Below are 27,244 nucleotides of genomic sequence, written 5' to 3' on the forward strand. Positions count from 1 at the left end.
TGCGTAACAAAATATTGTTATTTCTTTGTTTCCCATTCTGTTTCCTCTTCCTTTGTTGACGCTTTTGATAATTTCGTCCACGATATAATTGAAGAGCATAGAGCAACTCCCTATCTTATTCCGCTGCCTATGTCTATAGGTTCTGTAAGTTGTCCACCTATTATGACATCCATTTTGTTGTTTTGTTAGATGTTTTCAATATTTTTTATGATATCTAGGGAACTCTTGTATTATACAGAAGTTGAATTATATCTTTGGGTCTTACTTTGTCAAATATTTTCTTCAAACCATTCAGACAAGGAAATGCTGGTCTATTATACTTCCTGATTTGACGAAATGCCCCTGATGGTGCTCTAGGAGCGAAAGTATACTTGGGCAAGATTTAATAAACTCAGTGCTCGATATCTGCCTTTCATTTTCGTAAAATTAATATATTTCTTTTCCTAATAAAAACAACAAAAAAAGTATTCACAATGTTAAACATCTTTATTATGGAAAAATATAAACATATTCAAATTAAAATAAACTTTATAGGTACACTGAATCATCACAGTTTTTTCTTATGTTGTTGAAGGTATCCAGGTTTCTTAAACCTCTAAAAAAATAAAAAGAACCAAATAAGCCATTAGGTTAGAACACATAATTATAATGAAACATATATCACAAAAAGATAGAGGGTTATCCCTTGTTAAGATAGGCAAAATGCTCTCATTCCCAGAATTCAATTTTTTTCATTTTTACGTCCTATGTGATTAAAAATATGACTCAGCGAAGTTTTAACCCTCCACACCCTTTTCTCCCTCCCAATCCTCCAAAAACGTCATTTTTAGTTTTTATTTTTTTGGTGGGATGCACTCAATTTAAAAATTAAAAAAAAAAATCAAACGCATATTTGAGGCTTTTACCAAACATGTCTTATTTTTATAGAAAGTAGGTTGAGTCTACATAACCTCAAAAAGACGTTTTATTGTTTTTAAACGTATAACTTTTTTTGGAGATGGCTGTAGGTCTATTTTTTTATTTTGTGTATTTTATCAAAAACTAAATTTCTATTTTTTCAGATTTTCCTGAAGGTGCGCCCCCTTCAAAAATTCGAAAAACTGGTTTCTTGGGGATTTTCCTCCCATTTTTGAATGTCCTAAAGAACTCAGTTACTTCAAATTATATATAATCATTGATCTGATCTAAAAAAACTTTGATCTGATCTATTTGAAAGTGTATAAAATGGGGAAAATCCCAAAAACCCCTTACAAAACCAGTTATTCGAATTTTTGAAGGTGGCGCACCTTACGGAAAATCTGAAAAAATTAGTTGTTGATACACACACATACATACAACATAGTTGATACAACAACATAGTTGTTGATAAAATACACAAAATAAGTTTAAGTTATGTACACTCATACGAGTCTATATTAAAACAGACATTTTTTTAAAAGCCTCAATTATGTGTGTGTATTTTTTGAAATTTTTAAATTGATTGTATCCCACCTAAAAAAAATAAAAACGAAAAAATGGCGTTTTTGCCAGTGTGGGAGGGGGAAAGGGGCGAAGAGTTAAAATTGCACTGAGTCTTATTTTTTATCACATAAAACGTAAAAAATGAAAAATATTTAATTCTGGGAGTGAAATATTAGACTATTTTAACGGGGGTACCCTTTATATTACTACTTCGTTCAATATCTTTCTATTACATTTTTCTATTTGAGACATATTATAGCCTATAAAAATTCTGGGCCTAGTAAGTTGTGCATTCTCTTTAGCCCTGTTAAGGCTATGGGTACATAATTCGCATATATTTTACGGCTATCCCTACTTTTTCTGTCTTTACACGGCAAATTACGTGTAGTAAAATTCTCACTGGTATGAAAACTGCAGATGTAAACATTAGGTTGACAGTGACATTGTCATTAGAAAGGTAGAGATGGCTATTTCGGTTTCGTTCAGTTTTTGAATGTTCTTGTTTCTTGGATAACCTTTACTTGTATAAATGATAGGATTATTTTTTCACTAATTATGTATTCAGTGGTTACCATTATTTATATACAAATAGTCGAAAAAGAAAAAAAGTTGTAAAGTTATTTTAATAATGTACGGAAAGCTTAGATAAGGTTTGAACATGTGAAGAACTGCGTTGTATAAATGTAGTATTACTCAATTAATTTATAAAGACTTTATTTATTTCTTTATTTGCGCAAATTAAAATATGGGACGTTGTTACAAGAAATGTGTTACTGAAAAGCGAAGAAATAGACGGTTAGCTCAATTGAAGTAAGTACTTTTTTACATAAATCAAATTAATTACTATTGTATTTTTCAAATTAATTTTAAATTTATAGTGAAAATATGATCTATAAAATCTATCGGTAAACCAAGAATTTTCGCATTAAATTTTATTCTCGTTTAAAGGAATAAACTATTTGTTGGATTATTTAATTATTAGAATTGTACATGAGTAAAAACGAGTGACTCAGATTCCGAACCGACAAACAAGTTACGCGAGGACAAAAATGAACAATTGTTATTTGTTAATCTTCTTCACAATTATTAAATTTTATTTGATAAAAGAATGACCCCAAAAATTAAGAATCTTCTTCTTAGTTTGTAAATTTTTCTATGACACAAATTCATAAATGCTGCCATATTGTAACAAAAAAATACCTACGCCGAAGACGTCCACCCACCAACTTCACTTAAACTGAAGCAAAATACTACTAAAAAGCACATAACTTCAAAAGCGTAGTACATTCTTCTATGTAGGCTGGTAAATAGAAGCAAACACTACGGAGAAAAGCAAATGCTTTTTAAGTGTAGTGAAATCTTCAAAAATGTAGTACGTACTTGAAGCATTAGCATTTACTACATTTTATGCCACCATGGGCACTTTACTTTATAGCTAAACTCGTACCTATTTACGGTTATCGGAACAAACTCTTATAAAATGATACCTTTATTTGAACTTTAATGTCTTGAAATACTTGGATTATCCATAAATAATATATAAACAAAATATAACTTTTTATTAATTGTACGCCTTAAATCAATTATTATTTTTCAAATACACTATCAATACTATTTAATAAACAACTCTTTGATTGATTTTATTATCATCGTAAAAGCGTTAAAAAGCAGTAGCAGAATGAACTGCTATATCAAAATGGCGGGTCGGACACATCTCTACTTGTCACTGTCTTGAGTCTTGTCATAACATTATATTCGACTGAGTGCGTTGTATGACAAAGATAGCGAATGTTCGATTTCCACGGACATGGTGTCCATTTTTTTCGAATCCTGAAAAAACTAATAAATATTTTTAAAAAATTTAAACACAAAATGAAAGACATAATTATTATCGAGGGCCGAAAGTCCCCTAGAATATATAAGAAGTTTCTTTCGAATGAGATATTTGAAATTAAAAATCACACTACATTTTCTCTTAGTTTTTCACCCCTGTAACTAATTAAAATAAACATTATAGAAGTTCTCAGGGACTTTCGGCCCTCGCTAATAACGTAATCTTTCATTCTGCGTTTAAATTTTTCAAAAATACTTATTAGTTTTCTCAGGATTCGAAAAAAATGAATCCACATTTGAATAGCATTGCAGCCGAAAATACGTACCGATCCTCTTAAAAGATGTATGGCGAACATACGGTTTCCTTTGACGATACAAATTATATATGATACTGTCATCGTTTTAACAACTATAACCATATTTAATTTTTTTTGAAATATTCCGACTTTCTATAATACAGTGATCTAAAGTTCTTCTTCTTCTTCTTCCTTCTTGCATGTAGGCTTTGAAGCCTGTTTTATTCATCAATATTAGCCTCCTAAATTGTTTAAATTATCGCACAATCTTTTTCTACTTCTTTCTTAATACTTCTTTATCCATTTGGTGACTTATCTCGTGCTATTCGTACTATCCTCTATCCCAGGGGTGGGCAAACTTTTTTTAATAAGGGCCACAAAAGGTTTTTGGTCTATTACCCAGGGCCGCAATATTTTCGAATTTTTAACTTTGGGGGAGGGGGGGATGTTAAGCAATTTTTTTAATTTGTTTGAAACTATGGTAGAAATATTTTAATTTTAAATTAAATAAACATATTCAGTACAATTCAAAGAATATCCGAAAAAAATGTTTCAAGACCAACTATTGAAAAATAAACCTACACCTAAAAAAAAGGAATTTTTCAGTAGACATCAGAACTCGTTATTGGATCATATGAAACAAAAATTTCAAAAATATTTTATTAGCTTATAAGTTTCTCGAGATAACACTGTCGAGTTTTTATTTTAGTTTTGACGATTTTTGCGTTTTTGATATCTTTCAGAAGTGAAAATACCGAAATAGTGAAAATCAACACATTTGTCATTGTTACCTCACGAAATGACTAAAGAAAATATATGAAAAATTTCAGGTGGATCTGTCAAGCAGCCTTTGAGTTACAATGTCCACCGCCTATAAAAAGCAGTTGAGCAGTTTTGAGAGAAACACGTTTAGTTTTGAAAACTTTTATTTTTCTTTATTTTAACTTCTTCTGTCTGTCAAATCGTAAAGTGATGCACACCGGAATATGTTTTTAAATCGCAGAGTAATTTACAAAAGAAAATGGAACAGCTGTTGAACGTTTCTCACTACGCTCAACAAGCTGCTGCAAAGCGAGTCGAAGGTAGGGATATTAAACATGCTGTATTTCTGGTAGATTTCCTACGGCCAAACTAAAATTTTCACAGAATATTTTTGAAATTATGTATTTTCATACAAACTAATAAAAAAAATCGAAAATTTCAAAACTTTCAAACCATATCCCTACCCCTCTATACCACATTCGCACTTATTTAAGCACGGTATTTGCCGCAAATATACAGGGTGTTTCATTGAAAAACGGGAATACTTAAATTGTGAATAGAGGTCACTAAGGCGGTTCTAGATATACTACATTTATTGCCTCAATGATTTTTATAACTGAGTTACAGGGTGTTTTATCGATTTTGCCCATGTCTTTCTGGAAGCACAACTTTAGAACCACCTTATATATTTTTTGATATTTGACATAGATATCTCTCATTTAAAATCCAAACCACCGAACTTCTAATCACAAGAATAATCCAGATCCGGACCAAATAAAATTATTGGGAAATAATTGGACTAATTCTTTCTTTTTTATATGATCAATGAATAGTTTGAATTTCATTACAAAAGTTTCATTTTGCGATGAACACTTACAAATTTAGAAAAGTAGCAGTGTTTAATTTCTAAATAATTTCCTCCCCTATTTCACAGCATCTTCTAAGAACCTTTTCTAAACTTAATTATCGAATATGATTGTTGATTGTGGTATAAGACGTCAGTATGTTCTGTCTCTAACTCTTCCAAAAGCTATGAATTCACGGTAATTTAATCCTATTGAACTAATACAGCTAACAATACTAGTTATAATTGAAATGCCGTTGTCCACTTGCAAAACATTTTTGCACAATATCTGATGATGGATTATGCAGTGAAGAATAATAAATCATGTTCTGGAAACTGTTGAACGTAATCTTTTAAGTTTTCTCAACGTTACAATATTTGCTCCTCTTAAATTTGGTGCTCTGTCAGTTGTTACTCTTACTAGGTGGTTACGGGTTAATTCAAAATTTTCCACGCAGTTCCTGACTACTTCGAAAATATCATTTTCATTTGTTGAAATTTCATGGATTTCATTGAGGGAGCCGATAAATCTCTGTGCCAAAAACCCAAATCATTGGGTGCGTTCGGACGACCACAGCGGCTGGACAGCTGAGCCAGCAGTAGCTGTCAGACGTCACCGCTGGAAGCCAGCCGCTGAGAGATTTACTAAGCTTTCCCTATCACGGCTGGATGCAACCACTCAGCCGATTTCTGCTGGCAGCCAGCCGTTATGGTCGTCCGAACGCACCCATTGCCCGCGTTATGTTGAAAATTTGCGGAAAAATCACCCGCTGCGAAAGTGATAATATTAATAGCTGCATTATCTATCTATTTTTAATTATCAATATTAGCAATAATTAGAAAAAATCTTGAAATGAAAATAATTCACTTTGTCTCCTCGGGCCGCAAAAAAATGTCTAAAGGGCCACATGCGGCCCGCGGGCCGCACTTTGCGCACCCCTGCTCTATCCTCTGCCATTCTACTAATGTGTTCATTCCACTACTGTTTCCGTTTTGCCACCCATCCATTTATGTCTTCTACATTGCATGATATTCTTATGTTTTCGCATCTCTCCCTATCTAACAGACTTTTCCCTGATATTCGTTGAAGTATTTTCATCTCTGTTGTTTCTAGTGGTCGTCTCGTTTTAGACGTGTCGTGTCTCCGCCGTATAAGTCAATATAGGTCTAATTGCTGCTTTATAGATTCTTGCTTTTGTGTCTTGTCTTAGCTGTTTGTTCTTCCAGATTGTGTAATTAAGAGATCCCGCCGCTTTACTTACTTTTAAGCTTTGTTGTCGTACTTCTTCAACATCTCCGTAACTAGTTATATCTATTCCCAGATATCTAAACCTGGCTTCCTGCTTTATTATTTTCCCATACTTTTGGTTTTTTTCTGCTGATATTATCATATTGTATTTCTTGGCTGTTGTATTGAAGATGTGTGTTAATCTTTGGAGATTGTCCTCTGTCTCGGCATCTAAAGCGCTTTCAATTATTTCAAAAATTTTTGTAAGTTCTGACTTGATCTTTATATATTATAATATTGTACCACATAATCATCAGTCTTCTTCTTCTTCAAGTGCCGTCTCCTAATCGGAGGTTGGATATCATCATCACTATCTTTACTCTATCCACCGCTGCTCTAAAGAGTTCTATAGAACTGCATCTAAACCAGTCCCTTAAATTCTTTAACCATGACACTCTCCTTCTTCCTATACTCCTTCCGCCTCTTATCTTTCCCTGTATTATCAGTCTTAGCATTTCATATCGCGGTCCCCTCATTACGTGTCCCAGATATTGTAACTTTCTTATTTTTATTGTGTTTATTATTTCGCATTCTTTACTCATTTCTCGCAATACTTCCGTGTTCGTTTTCCTATGTGTCCATGCTATTCTAAGCATCCTTCTGTAACACCACATTTCAAATGACTAGCTTATTTATGTGTTTTTGCTTTAATGTCCAGCTTTCAAGTCCATATTGTAGTATCGAGAACACGTAGCATCTCAAAGCTCTTACTCTCAGTTCTAAGCTAAGGTCTTTGTTGCAGAGAACTGTTTTCATTTGGATGTTTCAGTGGATGTTTTCATTTTTACAAACGCATTTCATGCTACATATTTCTATCCTGGTCCGTATTTCTGTTGTTTGATCATTTTTCTCTGAAATCCAGGTTCCTAGGTATTTGTATTTATCAACCCTTTCTATCGGTACATTTCCCAAATGTATGCTTGTTTGTATGTTTGTTTTCTTAGTTATTATTATTATCATGTATTTGGTCTTTTTTATATTCATTTTTAGTCCATATTCTTCACAGAAATTGTTTTTTTTTGTTTAGTAGTAGTTGGAGTTGTTCAGCAGAGCTTGGCATAATCACGGTGTCATCTGCATATCTTATGTTGTTAATAGATCTTCCATTAATTATTATTCCTTCACTTTGAGATAGCAATGCTTCTTCAAAAATGGCTTCACTATATGCATTAAAGAGTAATGGAGACATAATACATCCCTGCCGAACTCCTCTCCTGATTTCAATTTCTGGACTGGGTTCGTTATCTATCATCAGTCATTAAACTTAAAAAGTTTCTTTGTTGTCGGGATATAAGTTTAGAACTACGCCTAAGGATGCTTCGATGCTACGTGTTCTCTACTCTTCTTTATGGCTTGGAAGCGTGGACATTTGGAAGGCGTGGCAGCCTTTGAATTTTGGTATTTCAGAAGACTCATACGAATATCGTGGATTCAAAGAATGTCAAACGTGGAAGTAACTAGAAGGATAGAAAATCAACCGGAAATAATACTATCAAAAGACGAAAACTTGAGTACTTGGACATGTGATGAGAGGGCAAAAATACTCACTATTACAACTTATTATGCAAGGCAAAATCCGAGGAAAGCGGAATGTGGGAAGACGAAGAACATCCTGGCTTAAGAACTTACGGGAATGGGTCGAATGCAGTAGTGCAGAGCTATTTAGAGCGGCAGTCAACAGGGTCCGCATTGCCATGATGATTTCCAACCTTCGATAGAAGATGGAACTTAACGAAGAAGACCACATCTTCATTATCATCATCATCATCAGTTGTGTTACAGCCCTAGTTGAGACTGGACTTTCCTCAGCCTATGTCGCTAGTCGTTTCTATCCATCGCCAACCGTTGCCACTTTGTTCCGATATTCCTCGCGTCCTCGTTCACACCGAACCTCCATCTCAGTCTGGGTCTACCTCTACTATTTCCCACTGGTACCGCTAATACAGTAACAATAATGTTCATTTTCTATAAATTATAGTTATAGTTATATAATTTATATAGTTTATTAAAGGCACTGTTTATTTTCAACAAGATGGCGCTCCTCCCAATTTTGCTCTCGCTATCCGCAACAGCCTGAATGAAATTTTCCCGGACCGATGGATTTGACGAGGTTCTTCAGACTGTCCCGTACCAATGCATTGGGCTCCAAGAAGTCCAGATTTGATGGATAATGCACTTGGATTTTCAAGAGGAGGATTGCAGTGGATTGCAAGAGGAGGTTAGAAAACGCAGATATGTTTAAAATGAGGACTTGCGAAACGGAGTTCGCCCAGCTTTTACATTAGTGACTCCGGACATGCAGAAACGGAAAAACATATTTACATGGCGTCGTATCAAGTTGTGTTGGAATAATGGAGGTACGTATACCGCTTTTTTAGATACAGAGATCTAAGTTGACATAGTTGCCAAAGTATATAAAAAAATCCTGAATCCATTTTAAATCAAATAGATCACATAATTATTGAAAACGTGGATTATACAACAAAACAAATTAATATTGAATGTAAATAGATAGAAAGAAAACAAGAATTAAAAAATAATCTTATGTTAAAGTAAATAATAAAAACAGTAAATATAATAAAACAAATACTTATAGTAAAGAATAAAAACAAATATGAAGTGTCATCACCGCAACTGTCAAATAAATGTTACCAATTTATGCCAACATGTCACCTTCGTTCGATTACAGTTACAGTGTGTTCAGTTACGAACAAATGTGCTTCATAAAAACGCTTTATAATCCATTTATACAAATTAAATGAAACATATTATTGTGGTTGATATGAACAAACTTTAAGGTTGATATGAACCCTTAATTAATTTGTTTCTGATCCTAGAGATGGCTCTACTGTAGCATACCATTGTGGTAACATTTTCAACTTAATTGTAGATTTCTACATGATGACTCAGTAATATGTAGAAACCTGAACACTTTTTTATCGTTACACCCATCGGCTCAATTGGCTATGTTGCTAAATTGTTTAAACACTAATTTTATCAACGCCTAATAACAATGTTAATAGCAAGAAACATTTAGTCCATGTTGTGAGGCCGCTCCCGTCTGAAAGAAAATTATGTTTCGGTTTCTTTGCGGATTCCTATGCAAAAATGTCCCCTTTAAGGAAATCTGAGGGCGAAATTTTTCGCCAGAAATTGTTTAAACAATTTTTTTAAAGAAATTTAAAAGATCACCATTTTTTGCCCCGGAAAATATTTTTTTAGGTTTTTGGGTCATTCTAAACAAGAAAGGTATGGTGTCATTTTTCTCAAAAGTTGATAGTTTTCGAAATGCGATAATACGCATTTTCCAAGCTTAAAAGCTCAGATTTATATTAATATATCGCACATCCCATTCAATACCGATACAACTGCGGTTTTCTTCTACAAAATAGATATTTTAAGACAAGTAATTGAATATTAGAATATTAGTAATTCAATAGCACACGAATGGATATCTTTTTTTAAAAACAAGCAATATTTAACCGTTATAAATATTTGTAAGATATGGCGGTATTGGCAATACCGTATTGCATTATCTTTTTAAATAACTCATCAACCATAACTGCTACGATTATACAGATTAACAATGAAAAACCAGACAAAGTTATAAATGGTAGTTTATTAGATAAATTTAATAATCATAATTGTATATTATAAATCACTTACAAGAAATTAACTCAACAAATTGAAATAAAATGATTGGTGTACATTTGCAATAAGATTTTTTCGCATAATTCCAGTAAATGCTCTTTTGTTTTCTCTCCTACAGTAGGAGGCTTTTCGTAGGCTGGTTTTGAGTTATATTGCTCTAAAATATTATTATTATCAGAAAAAAATTTTATAGGTTATATAGTCAAAGTTAGTTTTGTAAAAAACTTTTGTAGGATAACACTTTTCTACTTTAAGAATTTGTATATTATTCCATATTACTTTCTCGTTATCCGAATTTTTGGTGAATTTTTGCCCAAAAATTTTTGAAAGGTACTTGAAGTCAAAAAATCTTCAGCGTCATTTCATTCACGATAGCTAGAGAGGCATGTTGCAATTTAATTTGCTCCTCGCATAGCAATGGCTTCGTGCCAAAAAAGCAGGAACCGTTTGCGATGCTACTTCGAAAATCGTAAAATTAAAGCAATTGAGGCAGGACTTACAAAAAAATGTAGAAATATCTCCGCAACGTGTAGGTACTAATACTGCTTGCAAATCAAAGCAAGCTACTATGAGTTTATTATTTTTTATGTAGGCTTTGTAATATCTCTTGCTTTTTCTTCTCGGCTTCTTTCTTTACTACGAAAGTGACGTGTGTATTGTTCTTGGCCTTTGCATTTTTCTTCTTGATTGCATTGTTTATACACCTCATAAGTTGCGCACTGATCTTTCGTCGGTTTAAAAAAAGAGATATTACATTCTGTGTTAAAAAATGTTTCATATGTACATCTTTTGACAGATGGCAACTGCTTTTCTTCTCGTTACTCTTTGTAGTATCTACACATCTGAGCTAAGGTTCATGATCCATCAAGATAAATTCTCTACGAGTTTGAGCTCTTAAATGGTGAGACTCTACGCGCTCAAAGCTATTTATGTGTTTTCTTACGACGGTTTCCTTAAGTTTCTCGTCTATAGTTGTGCGTTTTTGATGATTTCCTCTATTATCTTTCTGAACGATGTTATAATCTTTTGACTTAGCCCAACTTGTTCGAATAAATCGATCTCCAATAATAAGGGTATTCATAAAAATATTTTGCATGCTCTTCTCCTTAATTTGTTTATAGTTAAAGAAAAACATAAATTGTTTGTCCTATTACTTCCTTCTACAACTCTCCCATACTTCGGAATATTGTGTAAACGTTTCTGTAAAAGACCCCTAGAACTCGCAACATGTGGCGATATTACATTTAAACATATTATATTCTCCGTGCAATATCCATACATGAAATAGTTACGGCGCTACAAACTACGTTTTTGAAGTTACGTCAGTAATGTTCTCAGCAAGCGATGTGTATTCTCGCAATTTTCAGATTTTAAATCCCTTGTAACTCGAAAACTGTTAATTTCTCAGAAAAATGAGAAGATATCTTTTTTGTTTAGAAGGAGCCAAAAAACCTAAAAAATTACAGGGCAAAATAGGAGATTGTTGAAATAGAGCCTGCCGCATTGGCATTAAAATCGGATGGACGCTCATAATTAACAATTAAAAAACAACGGTCTAAATTGAAGTTAGACCCGATTACTACTCAGAATTTCAAAAATGAATGTTTAAACTTCCCTTTAAGGACTCGCCAACCTTAAATATAATAATTTAAATATGAGTTTTTACGCCTCGAAAATGTGTATTTTCGCATTTTTCAGATTTTAATTCACCTCGATAACTATCAACTTTTGAGAAAAATGACGAGATATCTTTCTTGCTTAGAATGACCCAAAAAAAAACAAGAAAAAATATTTTCCTGGACAAAAAATGGTAATCTTGTGAATTTGTTTAGAAACATTTTTTAAACAATTTCTGTCCAAAAATTTCGCCGGCACTCTTGTGATTTATTTAAAGGGGACATTTTGAATAGGAATCCGCAAAGAAACCAAATCAGAATTTTTTTTCAGACGGGAGCGGCCTCACAACATAGACTAATTACATATTATGTTTCTCCGTAACTAAATATTCCAGTTTGTCAGGCATTCATCTTATCTCACACTGAAAGATGGTAATAAAATTTTACGACCTCTTCCATTCACTGTCGACAAATCATGTAAAAATGTATTGCATTGCACAAATTCTGTTTATACACATAAACCTTTTAACACGTTGACGGACAGTGCGTCAAAAGTATAATCAAGTGTTGTGACACTATTATGAATTTTGCAAAGTAGAATAGGGAAATTGCTAAATTTGTTTTAGCGCTTATAGTTTATGGAAACAATATGTTTTTTGTAAACATGGGGACGACGACCATGGATGTAGTATCATATTTCATATGCATCTGAGGATGTAATATGATTTTGTTTTAAATTCAGCAAAAATGTTTAAGCAAGGCGAAAACCTCGCGTTTCTTGGGAAAAATATTCCCATGAGATCTTTTTGCGTAAGGGACCGTTCAAGTATTACGTAACGCAGGTTAGGGGGGGTCAAAAATCTTCAAAAATTGCGTTACGCAATAGATAAACTCCCATAAGAGTGCGTTACGTAGGGGGGGGGGAGGGTTAAAATTTTCAAAAATCGCGTTACGTAATACTTGAACGCACCCTAATCAGTTTCATGAGATACCGCAGAATAAGACCCAAAAGGTTATAATAAAGATATTAAAAATGACTGTTAACAGAAAAAAAAACTAGTTCGTCTCTGTCTTGCTAAGAGAACCGTCGATTTATTGCATTTCGATTTAATGTCCATGATTCAGCTCCATAGTAAAGCACACTGTGTACTGTTATGATCTGCTTTCTATTACTTTTATATTAATTATTATTTACTTGATCAATTATTTAATTAACGCAAATCATACATAAAAATAAAGAAAGAATCTCAGGGTGCCTTTTTATAATATAAAAAATGTCTAAATTATCTTATGTTATACTTGTCTTCTCTCGTGGTTTCAGTATCTCTTAGTTGATCCTTATCGGGATAAAATAGGAAAAGGAAATAAATAGAAAAATCATAAATAAGAACATACAATTACCTTTATTATCAAAAGCAATGTTCTGTAAATTTATCAATTAAATTCTGTGGGCATAACTGTCCAAAAGAAACTTTTACCATATAAATTAATCTAATTCAAACAAATATTTATCGCTTTGTTCTTGATACCATTAATAAACCCAGCTAAACAAACAAATTTGGTATTCGCAAAATTACTTATACTTCCTATTAAATTTTTGAAATGTTGGAATCTTAAATTCATATGTTTTTACGTAAAAAAATTAACCTCTGATTATAAAAAAAATCTATCACATAGGTTATTGACTGACCTTTTTGATTCACACACAATGATGTCTCCTCTTGACCCAAACAGCTCCTCCTTGTTGATTATGTTAGGCTACCAATCAAAGCCCTCTCCGTTCTCAGCAAACAATCCAGCAGGATACCAGCAACTATTTCTCCAAAACACAAGCCAGGCTTCCTTTGACCAGGACTCGTTCAATAAACTCCAAATCTCTCTCCTCTCTTTCTCTCAACAATAACCTCCTGAGACCCAAGTGTCTTTTTTTCTTGGTGTCACAAATAATTTTAATAACGATAATTCTTGTAACTTACTCTCTTGGACTTTACAGAATCAAAGAGGTGTTTCTTCTCGATTTGATTTGTCTCTCGTTCCACTTTTCAGCTACTCTCACTTATCAAACACAACCACTAGTACTTGCTTCTGAACTACTCACGAAAACTTTTGACTGCTCCTCTCGGCTGCCGGTAACACAATAATCCCTCTTTCCAAAACTATCTGAAAATTCAACCTTCTCTCCTTCCCATTCCAAATTGCCAAACCAATCAGAGACATTTCTTCTTCCCCATTCTTTTTTTCATTCGAAACACCCACTCATACTTTCAAAAATATTTCTACCATCATAATAAATTACTTTTATGAAATTCTACAAAATTTACTCGGGGTTAAACAAAAAAAAAATTAAAATTCCAAACTTTCTTTACCTTAATTTTCTAAGAACTAATAATTACATCTACCTGTGGTTTTACATTGCCCGTAAACAATCTGTTTAAAATAATAATCCTAAATAACTTTCACTTCACTTTTATTTACAAATGTTTTTAATATTCTTCATGGAAAGATTCATTAAGGAGAAACCACCTTGCGTTGAAAGCTAACTTCTAATAAATATTTACAAATCAATATACAGGGTGTATCAAATTTATGTGCCCGCGTTATATTAAAAAAAAATAAAAATTTTTATTTTATCTTTGATTGATAAATTGAAACACAATAACATCCCCGCCTTGTTTTGAGATAAAATCGTTTTTAATAAGTGCAACAAAAAAAAATATTTTCTCTCGACAACAACACTTTTCTATTGTGTCAAAATATTGAGTCCCACCTGAAAAACAATTGCTTCCTTTTTTCCCAGTGTCTGTACTTAGGTGGGATAGGGTAAGATTTCGATCGAAAATTTCGAAAAGTCTTTAACCTCAAATGAATGTTCATACTTTTTGGCTACTCTGTTTTCTTCATTTATTAAATTTTCATACTCCCTCAATATTACACGCAGTTCCTTCTCCTTTTCTTCTCCCCATATTAATTTTCTTTCGTTTTCTTCCGATTCTTTACACATGTTTATTGTGTATTCTGCCTCCTCCATTTTGCATACTTCTTCTTCAAATACCACAGTTTCAATGGTATCTCTTTCGCCTTCTTTTTCTATTCTGATCTCTTCTTCTTCTGGGCTCATCTCTTCTTTTGAGGAATCCCAAGCTTCATTTTCTTGTGTCAATCTTTTTTCTTCTTTTTCTTCTTCTGGGCTCATCTCTTCTTTTGAGGAACCCCAAGCTTCATTTTCTTTTGTCAATCTTTTTTCTTCTTCTTCTTCTTTTTCTTCTTCTGGGCTCATCTCTTCTTTTGAGGAATCCCAAGCTTCATTTTCTTTTGTCACTCTTTTTTCTTCTTTTTCTTCTTCTGGGCTCATCTCTTTTTTCGAGGAATCCCAGTCTTCATTGTCTTTACTTATCTTCTGCTGCTTTCTTATCTTTCTTCTCTGTCCTTGCTTCATTGCCAAATTCATTCCACCGTTTGTTTTTTGTCTACATTATCCTTTTTCCGTTTCTCATGTTCCTTGTCCATTTCCAGAATGTCCTGTTCTTCTTCTTTTTCCTCTGTGATTTTCATCGTATTATTTTTGAAATCTATCACCACATGTTTTTCTGACAATTCATCCACTCCTACGATCATATCATGTATCATGATCGGCATTATAACACATTGTAGTGCATAAAATTTCTTCCCCAATCGTACCCTTATTCGTATTCCTTCATTTATTGTTGCCAAAGTCCGTTTATTTGCGCCCACTAAATTTACCCTGGGAATTTTGTAAATTAAATTCGTTAAATCAACCTCTTCTATTAATTTCCTGTTAATCAATGTAATTTCCGAACCAGTATCAATCATAATTTTAATCGGTTTTTCATTGATAAAACCATCTACAAATTTTAAATTTACTCCACTTCTTTTATCATTATTTCCTGCTAATTTAATAAATTCCTTCGGCTGACAAAAAATTCCTGTTTGTTTTTTCGTGTCTAGTGAGCGCCTTCGTGAAAAAACGCTTGCTGTTCTTCGCTTATTCGTTCGTCGCTTTGTCTCTCATCCTCATATTCACCTATTTGCGTATTGTTTACCGCTCTTCTATTTTCTCTTGGTCTGTCGGACCCGTATCGGTTTCCACTATTTTCCTGTTCATTCCTTCTATTATCATTTCTGTCTTCTTGATATGTGCGGGTGTTATTTCTATTCTGGTTTTCTCGATATCTGTCTTCGTTCCATTGCCGATTTCTTTGTTCATAGTTTCCTCTTCCGTTGTCTCTATTTTCGTTTTCCCTCCTCGGAATAAATTCTCTTCTTGTATAATCTCTCCTAGAGTATTATATTAAAAAATTCTCTTATATTAAAAAAAAAAATAAAAATTTTTATTCTATCTTTGATTGATAAATTGAAACACAATAGTACATAACATTTAATTAGCCTTATTCTGAGGCCCAGTATCAGATCTTTGCTGCATAAAATCTTTTTTATTTTCACGAAGTTGGCACGTGCTTTTTCAATTCTCTCTCTTATTTCTGCAGTCTAATCGTTATTTTCTGTGATTATCGTTCCCAAGTAAGTATATGTTTTTACTCTCTCAGACTGCTGGCCGCCTACCGTTAATATTTCATTTGTATTGTTGTTCTTGCTATTTTTCATAAATTTGGGTTTTTTGATGTTAAGAGTCCGTATTCTCCACTAGATATATCTTAATATTTTGTTCATTATTCTTTCTAAGTCTTCCAAGTTGTCTGATATTATGACTGTATCGTCGACATACCTAATGTTAATAATTAAATTTTCATTCACTTTTATGCCGACTGTCTCGTTTACCAAAGCTTCTTGTGTGATTTCTTCAGAATAAGCACTAAACAATAATGGCGACAGTAAGTAACCTTGCCTGGCCCCTCTCCTTATCTCCATTTCTTCTGACACTTCTCCTCCAAATTGCACATTTGATCGTTGGCTGTAGTATAAATGGTATAGTTTATTACTAATGTTATTATTATGGTATGGTTTATTACCAACGAGGAAGTTATAAATGCCTTAAATCAAATGAAAAATGGAAAATATAGAGACGACGGAATAACAAAAGGGATGATTAGAGCTGGAGGTCAAACTACCTTGAAGGCAGTTAAAATCCTAATGAAGAAGTGCCTCTTTGATATTGCTATTCCAACCACTTGGCAAAATGCGCAGCCACTTCTACTACAAAATAAAGGAGGCAAACACAAACTCGAAAATTACAGACCAATAAGTTAGAATATTAAGACAATAGAATATAGAATTATTTACTCTTGCATTAGAAGATGCCTTATGTCTTAAAAGAAAAAGTTAAATTGTCACTTAAATTTTTAAGTCATCTAAGATTTGCCGATGACATAGTGCTTATAAGCAACAATACAGAAGAACTAATCTACATACTAAAGATGCTTAAACAGGAATCTGAGAAAAGCGGTTTAAAAATAAATTTAAATAAAACAAAAGTGATGACAAATCCAAATATCAGAATGGACTTAGATGCAAGTGAGATCGAAACTGTCGAAGAGTCACACGATCAAGCTATGCAAACAGAATCAAACGGCAGAGATAACTAGAAGAATCCGAATTACTTGGGCAGCAGTTGCAAGACTCAGTGATGTGTTGAAAAACAAAAAAAAGATACCAATAAATCTAGAAAAAAGGGTATTCAACAGTTGTATTCTACCAGCTATGACTGATGGAGTGGATACCGTGACACTTACAGGGTTATCAGCCAATAGATTAAGAACACAGAGGGCCATCGAACGAGCTATGTTAGGAGTATCTCTGAGAGAACATATTCGAAATGGGACGTACGAAACAGAACGAAGGTGGAATATGTAATTGGAAGAATTGCGCAAATGAAATGGAACTGGATAGGACACGTGGCACGGCAAAACAACGAAAGGTGGACGAGAACATTGTACATTGGAGACCACGCGAGCATAGTAGTAGCAGAGGAAGACCACAAAAACGATGGCTAGATGACTTCAAAGCAAAAGTGGGGAGACACTGGTACCAAATAACACAAAACAGAGAAGAGTGGAAAACTCATGGGAGGCCTTTGTCGAGGAGTGGATGCAAACAGGCTAAAGAAGAAGTTATTGGAAGCTATAAGAAGACTGAATACAGTCACTTAACTTCCACAATCTTATTATCACCTACTAACTCGTCCGGGGAAGCTCATAAAAACCGATAACCTTTTTCCAAGCACACAAACAATCCACACTGCTTTACTGTATTTTTTGTTTTGATAGCAATTTCTGGCTTTTCTTCGTGTCTTATCAGATAAAACAATTGTTCTAGATATCGTTATCGCGTTTCCTTTTTTACTTCTTAATCGATGATTATTCTGCCGCGCCGTTTTCATTTTCTAATATTCCATACTCTTTCTCTTACTGCTCTCAAAGAAACTGTTTATTAGATTTTTTTCTTTCTCATCTAATTTATACCGATCCAGATTAGCTCCATATAACAGTTCTAGTTCTACTTGCATCAGACTAATCAATACGTTTATTTAACATACTATTAAGTGTCAACACATTTTTTCTTTTGTCTTCGCTAATATTTATTTATTTCTGTTGTTTTTGTACATACGTAGAAGAAATCAATATAGATGTAAGATTTTTAAAATTGATTGTTATTATTCCTTTTATATTGAACCTTTTTTTATTTTTAATATGAATGTGAAAATATTTTTTAACCTATCCTGAATTAATTTCAGAAGTGGTTATTTATTTACTCTTACTCCATATCTATTTAAATATCGTCCAATTGTTTTCCTTTAAATTTAGCTCACCACAAATGCAAAAAGTACGAACAAGGAAAATTTTAAAGATAAAATAATGGTTTCAATTAAAATCTTTAATAAACATAAGTGCGACAAAAGAGAAACACCATGGATGGTAGTTATTAGAAAAACTATTTGACAAAAGAAGACTATTTATGCTCCAATTCAAAATATAGTCAAATACAAAGCTTCAGAGATACATGAAAAAATACAAATAAAAAAGACAACTTATGTTACTTAAAAACATTAAAAAGCCAACTCGGGTTTAATCGAGACAGAAAGTACCGGCCCTAAATATATCAAAATCTAATACGGCCAAGGGGACTGACAATATTTCAGGAATAGTAGTTAAATTAATTTCAGAAGGTCACGTTGATGCGTTATAAATAGACGTTATAGTAGGCTTATATCTGCATTATATTACCTACTAACTATAATACAATAAAACATTTTGTTTGACAAAGTAATTGATATGGCAACGCTGCTAGGATAAAGCTAGGACGCGATTCTAGCAGAAGGTACTGCTATCTATCGAACATAAATATTACCGATGGTGTAGGTGGAGGGTGGAGCCACGTCATGGCGGCACAAATTCACAGCGGCAATTCAAGATATAATTCTTGTTTAACGAGATTTTTCATATGTTTAGGAAAAGATATTGAACATTTTATTGCAAATATTTTCCACTCTTACAGTTTTATATACGTTGTTATTAAAATTTTGTCCGATTTCTTACCGGTAGCTTTATTATAAGCCAAAACATATTATTTTTTCCTATTGTGGCAAAACTGTAAAATAAAAAATTTAAGAAAAATTCATAAGTATTTCTTAGGATTATATCTTTATCCTGTAAGAAAATTAACAAAATTGTATGTTTGGTTTTCCCGTTTTATACTTGGAAAAAAAAAGAGTATTTTTGAGTTTTTTCGAAACGAAAACATGAAGTTTGCTCAAAATTTGTCAAAATACTTCTAGTAATCACATACACCTCAAATTTTTTCAAAATTTTTGAACTTCAAAGTTTTTTTTTGGGGGTTCAGATCAACCTTAAGTTAACATTAATAGAAATCTTCAAATATTATTTCTACGCGTATATAATAACATATATCTATTAGCTTTAATACTAGTGTACTCGGCAAAATGATTCTAAAAAAGAACACACCTACCGCCTAAATATTTCGTGTTGGTATCATGTGACGTCACGTGCTATGACGCGGATGACGTGCAACGGTAAGTATATTAGACGGAGTATAAATAAATAATTTAATAAATAACTCACGAACAACATTGTGTTGTTACTTTTACCCTGTAGTATAAAAAAAAACAATACATTACTGTAAAGAGACTTTCTGGGCACCCTGTACTATTTCTTTATACTTCTCGTATAATTTGAGGTTATATCGCCTTCTCCAAATACTATTCTTACAGATTTCGCTCATAGTATCTTACTATCTTTCTTTCGAAGACAAGCAGACGATGTTTTGGAAATGGTCCATGTTTTTGATCCATATGTCAGCACTGGTAGGATGAGTGTTCTATATATTGTTAGTTTGTTATTGGCTTAAATTTCTGTATTCCTTTCAGATACAAAGATAACGAAAATTTAGGCAGTATTTACTGTAGGTAAACTAGCTTGTTTCAACACTGAACTTTATTGGGACCGTGCAAGTTCGGAAAGCGACACTTGGTTTCATAGCTCAGCAGCATTTTTCTCACTTTTAATTATATTGACCAATTATATTAGTCCTGGTTGCTGGATACTTGTCAAGGCCATAGCCCAAAAGAAATTATAAGACAAAAAAGTAATATTGAGGTTATGTTATTAAAAGGTAAACAATTGTATGTAGTACATAAAATTAATTATTAAAATGCAGTACTGCAAGCAAAATACAATTAATTAAATTTACTTTTACGCCCATACGCTGAAGAAATAGTAGGAGGATATCAGTGCGGTTTCCGTCCTAATAAATCAACAACGGACCAGATATTTACAGTGAAGCAGATCCTTGAAAAAACCCTAGAGTTCGGCGTCGACACCCACCACATATTCGTGGACCAAAGCCGCATACGACTCAGTTAATAGAGGTAAACTTCTACTTGCTATGGTAGAATTTAAAATACCGCTTCATCTTGTCCAATTAACTGAACTTACGCTCACAGGAGCAGAGAGCGTGGTAAAGATCCAGAACGATTTCTCAAGACCCTTCCATTGCAAAAATGGACTAAGACAGGGTGATGGACTATCGTGTCTCTTATTTAACCTGGCATTAGAAAAAATAATTCGAGAGTCCCAAATTAATACGAATGGTACTATCTTTAACAAATCAGTACAAATTGTCGGATACGCAGATGACATAGACATCATAGGTAGATCTAAAGAATCTCTGACTGAAGCATTTCGGTCGTTAAGAGCATCTGCACAGAGAATGGGGCTAAATATAAATGTTCAAAAGACCAAATATATGTGTTGCACTAGGTCAAGCAAACCGACACCTACAAGAATAATAATTGATGACCTAGAACTAGAAGGTGTCGATACCTTCATATACTTAGGCTCAATGCTAACTAAAGATAACAATGTCAGTGAAGAAATTAAAAGAAGAATAGTGCTCGCCAATAAGTGCTACTATGGCTTAAGAAGACAGATGTCCTCAAAAATACCTAGAAAAATTAAATTGACTGTCTACAAAACACTAATAAGACCAGTGCTAACATATGGCTCAGAAACTTGGTCACTTACTCAGAATGACCAAGAACTGCTCAAACGTTTTGAGCGAAAAATTTTAAGACGAATATATGGTGGCATAAAAGAACAAGGTTTGTGGCGCAGGCGTTACAACTTTGAGTTGTATAGAAATTTTGGAGAACCTGACGTTGTACAATTCATTAAAGTAGCACGCCTTAGATGGATAGGTCATGTAATCAGGCGAGAGGAAGATGCCATAGTCAGAAAAGTTTTTGACCGAAGAGAGCCGATAGGACAACGAGCAAGAGGAAGACCGAGACTTAGGTACCTAGACAACATAGAAACTGATTTAAAATCTATTGGAATTAGAGCATGGAGAAGAGTTGCCAGAGACAGGAGCTAATTGAGGATTGTTCTGAAGAAGGCTTTGGCTCATAAAGAGCTGTAACGCCACTGACGATGATGATGATTTACTTTTATATAATAATTGCATATCATATCAATATTGTGGAGCAACATATAATTTTTCTTCTTCAATGACAGTAGGTATGAAATATACGTCAATTTGACAATTTCAATTGACAATATGATTTATTTAAGAAAGTTGCAAGATTTCTCCGCTATTCGCGCACGATCGTTTCTCGTATCCCCTCCAAGTACTTGCACACGGCGAATAACAATATAAATTCCACTTTATGTGATCAAATTTAAAGCAATAAAAACAAAATAATGTATTAGTATGACATAAATGAGACTTGTTACCATCGATCCTGATTTTAATTTTAAACTTTGTAACAATAATTACACTACTTACTTTCCATTGCTCCATATTTATCTGTGTAATAATTTGTGCATTTACACCACCTTCTTCCCTAAATCCCTTTAGTACACTCTTTTTCACAGGTTTAATTATTGGGTCCCCTTTACCATCTAAAATATATAAAAAGGAATTATATAGAAGTACGTTTTAAAGACTTCATATGGCAAATAGTCTAATTTAAATAATTATTTATAAAACAAGCAAATGCTAATAAATGATTCCTGCGGAGTGGGATTCTATCGCATCGGCGAAACAAGAAGTAGAGAAAGTAGATGTTAAATTTTGGGAAATTTTCTGAGAAACAACTAGAAGTCGACATAAATATCTGAAACCGCCTAGATCGGGCCATATCCAATCGGGTTTTAAAGCTTTCTCGGGTTTTTATTTGTTATCTGTTTTACTACAGTAAAATTTCCTTCTGCTTCCTCCTGCAGTGTCATCATCATCATCATCATCATTCAACCCGGATCTATCCACTGCTGGATATAGATCTTCTTCTCCATGTATTCCTGCTTTGGGCTGCTTGCATCCTGCAGTGTGCAAATTTTTAGAACATTGTGTATAATTTCACGTGATTCACGGCACTTGTAATATTCATGTTTATTAAAAAAATCTTAAATGTATTTTAAAGAAACAACTATTAGACGATTTTATCTGGTAACCAGCCATATTCTGTAACTTTTAACAAATCTAATAGAAATGACTAAGTCGAATCGTAATTACCCGAAATCGGAATGTTATCTATCGCGTCGTTTTCGTGTTTGGATTAGCATTCCGTAACTCACATCGTAAGCAGTGTAAATCGAAAATGCCAACTTCTATTTGACGCGCTCAGGAGGAGGTGGAAACACCGCACTGCAAAGCGAAATTAGTGCTCTGAGCGAAGAATTCCACAATGGATGTTTATTAATGGATGTGTATAACACAAATTCTGAGCCACAATGGATGTTTATTCTTTGGACCAACACGTTTAACTGAAGTCCTCTCTTCTTGATTTGCTACCCGAGTGATCTTCATGGTATCAAATATTTCTGTACGATTGTACTATATTAAATTGATTGACGCTCAAATAATTCAACATAAAACCTATGTATCACTAAATATACATGCCCCTAGTGCAGGGGGTCGGCAACCTGCGGCTCGCGAGCCGCATGCGGCTCTTTGGATGTGAAGCTGCGGCTCTTTAGTTTCACACGCAAATATTATTTATTTTACCAAAATAAATACCAAAATATCGCAATAAAACCAATGCAAATGTTGACACGAATTACTTTAGCACAGTTACAAAAAAAATTAAAGATGAATTTGCTGGCACATTTGAATAATTCAAAACCAACAAAATCACTCTAACATTCATAGTAAATCCTCTCAACACAAATAGTAACGAAATCCACGTTGAGCCATTTGGAATCATTGATACTTGGTTTTTAGGAATGCCATTGATCGATAAAAAAGTAAAGCTTTGTGGAGTGGAAAATTTACAGAATTAAAAAGCAAGTTGGAAGAGTAGGAGGTCCAGAAATGTATGTACGTAACGTAACAAAAGTGGACAGCTTTGAAAGATATGCCGCGAATTGAGGGACTTATATTCGACGCATGGAATAGTCCTCCAGATTGCTAGTGCTACAGTAGGTAAAGAAGTTGGCATTTGGAGTGCTAACTATATTTGGATCGATATATTCTTGCGAAAAAGCGTTCTCTTGCATGAATATAATTAAAAGTAAACTAAAAATCCAACTAACAAATGAAAATTTAGAGTTGTGTTTGAAACTGAAAACAACAAGTTATGAGCCAGATTTATCCAAACTTTCTAAAACCATGCAAATCCAACGCTCCCATTGAGATTATTTGCTCAATTGTTTGTCATTGAAGTACAAGTTAGTGTTGTAAGTGAATATTTGTTTTAATTTTTAACTTAAATAAATGAAATGTAAGAAAATATATACATATTATGTCAAAAACACTACATAATATATACATATTATGAATAAATAGATTAATTTTTTTATCAAAGAACTTTTATTTATGTGAGTACTATTTATTGTCGACAAAAAAATTGTGACTCTTTAAAAACTTTGAAATTTTGTAAATTGCAATTTTTGGCTCGTCCGACTCAAAAGGTTGCCGACCCCTGCCCTAGTGAACTAACATTTATTTACCTTATGATTTAACAAAAGGAATGTAATCAAGACTTCAGTTAATATATCAAACCAGAAAAATCTAAAAAGAATATCTGCTAAGAACCGGAGGGACTGCAGACGTTCGGATACAATTAGCGTCGATTTAGAGTGTCGAAAATCGTCGATTTAGAGTGCTGGTTTGCGCTCCCTGTTCTAAGTGAAAAATAAGACAGCTTTGCCTTCGCATTGCAATTGAATAAAAATGGAATACATTTTTATTTTATAAAAAAATATTCGCTAAGATAAAATAATCCCTGTTCTTTTTATATATGCCCTCAAATAATATCTACTATTACCAGAGAACGGCATTTCTCGTCAGTGGCGCACAATACCCCTACATGCGACACTATATAGGGTGAGGCAGATAACTGGCCTATTAGAAATATTTAGAGAACTAAAGGCAACAGAATCATGAAAATTGGAATGAAGGGGTTTTGAAGGGTGATCTATTTAATGAAAATATTTTCATCACTTTGGCACTTCCGGTTATACCGGAAGTTGCTTTAAACTTCGCTTTTTTAAATGGGACACCCTGTATATTTTTACATTTTTAGATTCTACTCGATGTCTTCTTTCTTAAAATATGCGGTTTTGTAATGTTATACAGGGTAGTTTAAAAGCTAATTACTTTTTTTTATTATTTTCGTAGCCACTTTCACACCCTGTAGAATTGTAGTAGTTGGATATCAAAAACTTTATTTATGTTAAAATGATTTTTAATATAGTCTACTATTATTAAAAATTATTAGTATAGCTAAATGTTCAATTTTAGTATACAGGGTTGGTCGAAACTCGGAATGAGGATTTTCTGAATTTTCTTAAATGGAACACCATGTATTTTAGTATTGCAATGAAAAGCCATATTATGGTACTTTTTTATTTCTTAAGCATTCCCTATACCTAAATGCTTTAATTTGTGCTTAATTGTTAATCGCGCCAAAAATGTTAAGTACGTAGGTATTTTGATAGCTCAACCATTATTGTCAATTTTAAAGATCAGTCTAGATTAATTTGTATTTATTTCCGAAAAATTATTTTGTGATTGAATATTTTCACGGCCAACCTAATAAAATTTCACGTATTTTTTGTTGAAATTAATGTTTGGCTTGAATCACCAATAACTCACAAATTAAAGCAGTTAGGTATAGGAAATGCTTAAGAAATAAAAAAGTAGCATAAAATATCATTTCATTACAATAATAAAATATAGGGTGTTCCATTTAAGAAAACTCGGAAAATACTCTTTCCGAGTTTCGACCAACCCTGTATAGTACAATTCAACATTTAGCTATACTAACAATTTTTAACAATAGTAGACTATATTAAAAATCATTTGAACATAAATAGAGTTTTTTATGTCAAACTACTACAATTCTACAGGGTATGAATGTTGCTAGGAAATTAAGAAAAAAAAACGTAATTATCTTTTAAACTACCCTGTATAACATTACAAAACCTCATATTTTAAGAAAGCAGACATCCAGGAGAATTCAAAAATGTAAAAATATACAGGATGTTCCATTAAAAAAAAACGAAGTTATAAGCCACTTCCGGTATAACCGGAAGTAGCAAATCGATGAAAATATTTTCATTAAAGAGATCACTCTTCAAAACCCCTTCATTCCAATTTTCATGATTCTGTTTCCTTTAGTTCTCGAGATATTTCTAATAGGACTTTTATCTGCCTCCCCTGTATATACATATACACGAAATTTTCGATTTTCTAAATCCGACTGAATTGAAAATTGGACCAAATCCCATCTTAAAGTTTAGGAAAAGACTCGTCCATCCATATGTCAACTCTCCATTTTGGTACAAGGGTGTGGATTTTACAGCCCTTCCCATTTAGGGTCTGTTTTTCGTTCTTGTCCTCAAAACTCCCAAAAATTTCAATAATATAAGTTCGGCTTTGCGGCTTCTGATAGTACTGATCATTACATTTCCAACGCATGTCTAATTTCGAAAATCGGTTATACCATTCAAAAGTTACCGAGCTCAGAAGTACGACTCAATTTTTATTTAAGAAGGGGAAACTGTTTGTGGATATGTATGTATTGTAACGTTACAAAAGTCACAACTTTGTTATTTTATTTTTAAATAATTATTTTATTTTATTTTCTTTAATGTTTCATTCACAATAATTTTCTTCTATTTGTTTTACCAGTTTTCTTCGCTAAAAACTTGTTGGCGCCCTCTTCGATTATTCTTTTATTATCCTCTTTTATTACCCTCTTTTATTATCCTCTTTTATTATCTTCTATTTACTATATCTCTTTTCATTTAAATCATCGATTGAACATACTGAACGTACCCCGTACATTCTTACTCTGTAAATATCTGTTTTTCAACACGGAACAAGCCCGCCACTGCCTATGTCGCACTGTCATGAAAGTGACACTTCATCCCTACTCGCTGTTATTTCAATTCTCCAAATGGCGGTGGTAATCTTATAAAAGGCATGTAATGTGAAAAATAAATCATTTTTTTTCCAAATCAAATCTTCTCTTGGGGTGGGTTTTCATACAGTTTTTTTAATAATCTCTTACAGTCATTATATTCCATCCATACCTAGCTTCTTATAACATTTTTTCTAATATTCTTTATATCTAACCTCCAATGTCAGAACATGTGTTCTGATATTTTAGTTTTAAATATATTATCTTTTTAATTTACATGTATGCACGTTTAGTAATCAAAATTTTAACTATTCTCCTCATCTAAATTTCATTTAACCCTTTCTGACGATTAGAATGGCGGACGGCACACGTTGGTTTTTCTTCTTGAAATCACCTTTCTCCCTTCGGGAGCCACCTGCCTTCACCGGTGATGCTACTCTTCAGGCAAAGACGACAGGATCCATGACATCAAGACTACAGCATCCAACATCTTCAGTTGCAGGGGCCTAGGGCCGAACATCCGCCCAGGTCCACAAGAAGTCTACAGCAGTACCATTCAACATCAAGAAGTTACCATCAGCTACCAAAAGCCATAAGTATAATCCAAGAATTGTTAGTTTTTGGCAAGAATTTAAA

General features: G+C 33.2%; 1 protein-coding gene across 1 annotated transcript in view; it reads right to left on the minus strand.

Moving 5' to 3' along the window:
• Positions 1-467: 467 nt before the first annotated feature.
• Positions 468-27,244, minus strand: part of LOC114338187 (non-structural maintenance of chromosomes element 4 homolog A) — a 59,634-nt gene continuing 32,857 nt past the window's right edge. Inside the window, exons 4-5 of the mRNA XM_028288775.2 lie at positions 22,027-22,142; positions 468-595 (exon numbers count right to left, since the gene is read on the minus strand). Of these exons, the coding sequence (XP_028144576.1) occupies positions 548-595; positions 22,027-22,142 (164 nt within the window). The 3' untranslated portion in view covers positions 468-547. The remainder of the gene's footprint in view (positions 596-22,026; positions 22,143-27,244) is intronic.

This window comes from Diabrotica virgifera, chromosome 6 (assembly GCF_917563875.1).
Source record: "Diabrotica virgifera virgifera chromosome 6, PGI_DIABVI_V3a".
Lineage (NCBI taxonomy): Eukaryota > Metazoa > Arthropoda > Insecta > Coleoptera > Chrysomelidae > Diabrotica > Diabrotica virgifera.